At 32.4% G+C, this 4508-nt stretch overlaps 1 protein-coding gene across 1 annotated transcript; it reads left to right on the plus strand.

Moving 5' to 3' along the window:
- LOC107609050 (reactive Intermediate Deaminase A, chloroplastic) lies at positions 308–3148 on the plus strand. Its single transcript, XM_016310873.2, has 6 exons — positions 308–609; positions 770–885; positions 1232–1276; positions 1730–1803; positions 2042–2091; positions 2685–3148. The coding sequence occupies exons 1-6, from the start codon at positions 420–422 to the stop codon at positions 2777–2779; spliced, it is 570 nt and encodes a 189-aa protein (XP_016166359.1). The 5' UTR covers positions 308–419; the 3' UTR covers positions 2780–3148.

Consider the following 4508-nt stretch of genomic DNA (forward strand, 5'->3'; position numbering starts at 1 on the left):
ATTGGACAACCCCCAATCCTAGGTACACAACACACCCACACACTCCTCACATATTTATCATATTTTTTCCACAAATGCAACCTCTAGAGTTTGAACTCTAGACCTTTAGTAATGGGGAGGGGGTGAAATGCCACTGAGCCAAGGCTCTTCGGCCTCAATCAACCTCTGTTGGTTATATAGTATGATTAATTTCGCTAAAAATCCAAAACATATTCTTAGGGCCTAAAAGGGCATCTAGTCAATTCAACCGGGCCGGCCCAGGAAACATTCTCAAAAGAACGCAAATTGGTAAATTCATAGATCATATGGGGGCATTTCGGGAAACCAGAAAACACCACCAACAAAATCAGAGTCCACTGAAACTATTGTCTTGTTTGGAACACTTTTCAGCTCAGAGACAGACACAATCACACAAAGAAATGGCTTCGTGGTGTGCTTCGAGGTGCTTCCAGATTCCGGCGATGGACGTCGCCGCACTCCGCAACCGCGCCTCCATCGCCGCCGCCGCCGGCGTAGGGTGCGCTTCCATTGCCGGCACCTCATTCCTCCGCTCATCAAAATCAAAGCGCGCTTTGCCATTCACCTGCTTAAGCATCTCAACTGATGCCAGTTAGTTACAACAAAACCCCTTCAATTTTTTCTCATCAAAATTCAAACTTTTCGTTAAAATTATACTCTTTTTCACATTTTGATGTGTTTCCAAATCCTGGGTCATTTTACTTGTCCCCATTTTTTTCTTTAATTTATTTTGACTGTGATTTTTGTGTAGGTTTAAAGGAAGCTGTTAAAACTGAGAAGGCTCCAGCTGCATTGGGACCGTATTCTCAAGCAATCAAATCCAACAACCTTCTCTTTGTTTCAGGTGTTCTTGGCCTTGTTCCTGAGGTTAGTCAATTTTTCTTAGCAATGATGCGTTTGTTTCAGCTTACTATTTTGTTAGAAGAACCTTTTTTTTTAACTTAAAAAAATGTTCAATTTTTTACCTGTGGTTGAATAAATATTAGAAATAATAAGGATAGTGTCAATTAGGCTTAATGTCTCCCAAAAGTTGTGAATATGTGCATTTATGATGAGCCTGATAGTAGCTTCTGAGATAAATTAGTTCTCATCTTCTTTGTCTTTTAGATGATTTTAGTTGTAGAATCACCTAGGCTTAGTGTTCCCCAACATTTGTGTATATGTGCATTTGTGCTGGGTAATTGAGAATTTTTTGTTTTGGTCTTGAATGCAGACAGGGAAGTTTGTCTCTGATAATGTTGAAGATCAGACAGAGCAGGTACCAGAACTTTTGCACTTGCAACATTTCAATGTTATTATCATATAGGCATAATTTGTTTTGTACTTTTGTTTGTGATTTGTTACTTTTCTGATGGTTTCGTGTGTATGAACTTTAATTCTTCGTTTCTATGTGTTCTCTCCCTTCCCTAAAAGGACATACGTTTCTTGATTTCATTTGATTGTTGTGTTAAATGTGAATATAAACCATGGATAGTGATTTAGCTTCAAATGACTGAAATGGTTTGTATTAGGACACAATGGTATTTGATTCATGTAGGTGGCTTTTATCGTATGAGAAAAGACTTTGATGATGTTGTTCTTGTTGCATTCTTGTAAACATTTACATTTTAGTTCAACACTAGTAATATTCTCATGGTGTTACGTTGCGCTACAAGTGAAAGTGCATTGAGCTGATTCACATGCTTACCATTTAAATAATTTTGCATTGCAGATCCTTAAAAATATGGGGGAAATCCTTAAAGCCGGTGGTGCCAATTACTCATCGGTTGTTAAGACCACAATCATGTAAGAATCCCTTGCTCCACTATAGTTTGAGATCGTGTTATGAGTCTCACGGGACTAATTCCTGAAAAAGAATCACACATTGGGGAAAAAGAGCCTTATAAGACCTATGGCCCTCCCACAATAATAGCTAGCTTTTGTGGTAATGATTCTCCCAAGGTCTTGTAGCTCATTACAGATCGGATTGGTGATCGTGTGAGTCTTTCGCAAGATGCTAGTTTTAATGATTTATTTATTGCAGGTTGGCTGACTTGAAGGACTTTAAGAAAGTCAACGAGATCTATGCTAAATGTGAGTTCTTTTGTAGTGATTTTCAATGTTTGCTTGACGCATTTTATGTTAGAGCGAATTCTAAGCTTGCAACAGCATGTCTAGGTGAAAAGACGAGTAGCTCCGTTCTAAGACTTTCCGTTTGGTTCACTTTGCATTGCATGTTATGAAAATAAGTAGCTTTGAGGTTTAATGGCACTTAACTCCCCAAAACTTTGAACATGTGCAAATTGACCCCCCTAAACTTTCCTAAATATGCAACTTTATTACCTTAAATTTGTTGAAAGTGTGTGTGTGTTTTTTTTTTTCTCCGAAAAGCATCAACATGGTGAATCTCTACATAGTTGGGAAAGCTCAATTCACACATTTTAAAATTTCAAGAACTAAAGTACAAATTTTTGTGGTTTCTGTAATTTAAATTTGAAGATTCATCTAATATCTTGCCATAGTGAATAAATAGTACATCATCATATATGCTAAGAGTGGAAACTGGAAACTAAAAACTAAACTGGTTTTGAAATAGTAAGGTTTTTTCAGTCTCCAACTCTCCATATTAATTTCAGATATTCAATAAATCTTCATTCATTGACTTTTGTGTTTTCAAATGGTTTCAGATTTTCCATCAACTCCCCCAGCTCGTTCAACATATCAGGTAGCTGCATTGCCATTGGATGCAAAGATTGAAATTGAGTGCATAGCAGCTCTATAAGCAAAATTGAAGCAGCAATTTCATAATAATAAACCTTGGCCCTTAAGCAAAGTTCAGTTAATTAATAATTCAAAAGGGTGCATATATATCCTAGTGTTGGAGTTTTATTTTGGATTTTTTTGCCACCTCTTTTGAGTTATCATGCTCTTGTCATTACAATTGTTCTAGTTACTTGATTATGCGGCCATTAAAAGTGAAAGAAACTAAGCAAACATGTTGTTTGTTATGCAGCTTCTTGTAGAATTTTATCACATAAGAACGAACATGCAATGATGTATCACTTCTTAATAACAGTCTTAAACATTTTGTCTTAATGTTAAGTGAAGGAAAAAAAATGTAAGAGACAATCAATTTATTGGAATCTTAAAATTATGCGCTTCAGCTAAGTAGCTAATATCTGGTTATTAAGAAAAATATGTTGCATGTATGAACAAAAAAACAAATAAATAAATAAAATAAGGTTTAATTACTCTATCAGTCTATATAGTTTCACTGAATTTTCAATTAGGTTTTTTTTTTTTTGATTGAGTTCCTATATCATATCAGATTTTGTAATTAAGCCTATGTCGTAATAAAAATATTGGAATTAACAGAATATTTCGTTAAATAAAATGAATATGTCTAAAACTAAATATTTTGTATAGTTTAACAGAATATTCTGTTAATTTTAACGTTTTTGTCATGGTAGGAATTTAGTTACAAAATTTTATATAGTATAAAAATTTAATTAAAAAAAATATATAAGAATTTAATTGAAAATTTGGTAAAATTACAGAGACTGATAGAATAATTAAACCATAAAATAAACATCTGTTCAACCAATGCAAGTTGGCACAGATAAATACCGTGGTGCACACCAAAAAATAAACATATGTTCATCCTTATTTTATTGATTATGATGTTATCTACTTATCTTGAGTTAAAGTGAAAAAATTATTGCAAAACCACATTTACCACGTTTTGTAACACATGATCATCATATCATACCTCATATTAAGCAAGCAATTAAGGAATTTCATGTAGTAATCATTGCAAGAGTAATGTCGGATGTTATATTCACACTAAATTTAATCTAAAATAAAAAAAGAGAACTAGGTTTGCAAAGATATTTTTTGCTTAACTTCTAGCTCTTGAAGGAACAAATACTAAAAATTTGTCAAACATACTAAAAAATAAAAAAAATATTTTTTTATTAAATTTTTTTTATCAAAATAATAACACCAAAACAAACAATTACCCTTTCAAAAAATTTTGCTAATGAATTATAAGTCATTATGGGAAAAAAAGTATAAAGTAATTCCTTAAAAAATTACAACTTTGATTATGTCACACTCAAAGATAAAGATTCGTGATGATCTAATAAATTATAAGATATGATGCTATTGCTACTAGTAATTATAAGATAATTGTCACCTAAAAAGTATGTTCAACTTATTGGCACTCACCTCTTAAATTATTGAACCATAAGAAACAAAATAAGAAGCAATCAAAGAAATAATAATAAAAAAAGAAGAAGATAAAACTCGTGGGATAAATTCTTAATAACAAATTATAATATCATGGTTAAGATTTGAATTCAAAACTATTAGTTAAGAGATCAAAATAATTATATTTTGACTAATATCACCTTTCTTAGAGCTCAATTAAAGTTCTAAATCCTAATCTAAACTTTAAATTCTCCAAAAAAAAAAAATTAAAAAAATAATTTTACAATAAAAATTGAGCTAGT

Source organism: Arachis ipaensis, chromosome B07 (genome assembly GCF_000816755.2).
Source record: "Arachis ipaensis cultivar K30076 chromosome B07, Araip1.1, whole genome shotgun sequence".
Lineage (NCBI taxonomy): Eukaryota > Viridiplantae > Streptophyta > Magnoliopsida > Fabales > Fabaceae > Arachis > Arachis ipaensis.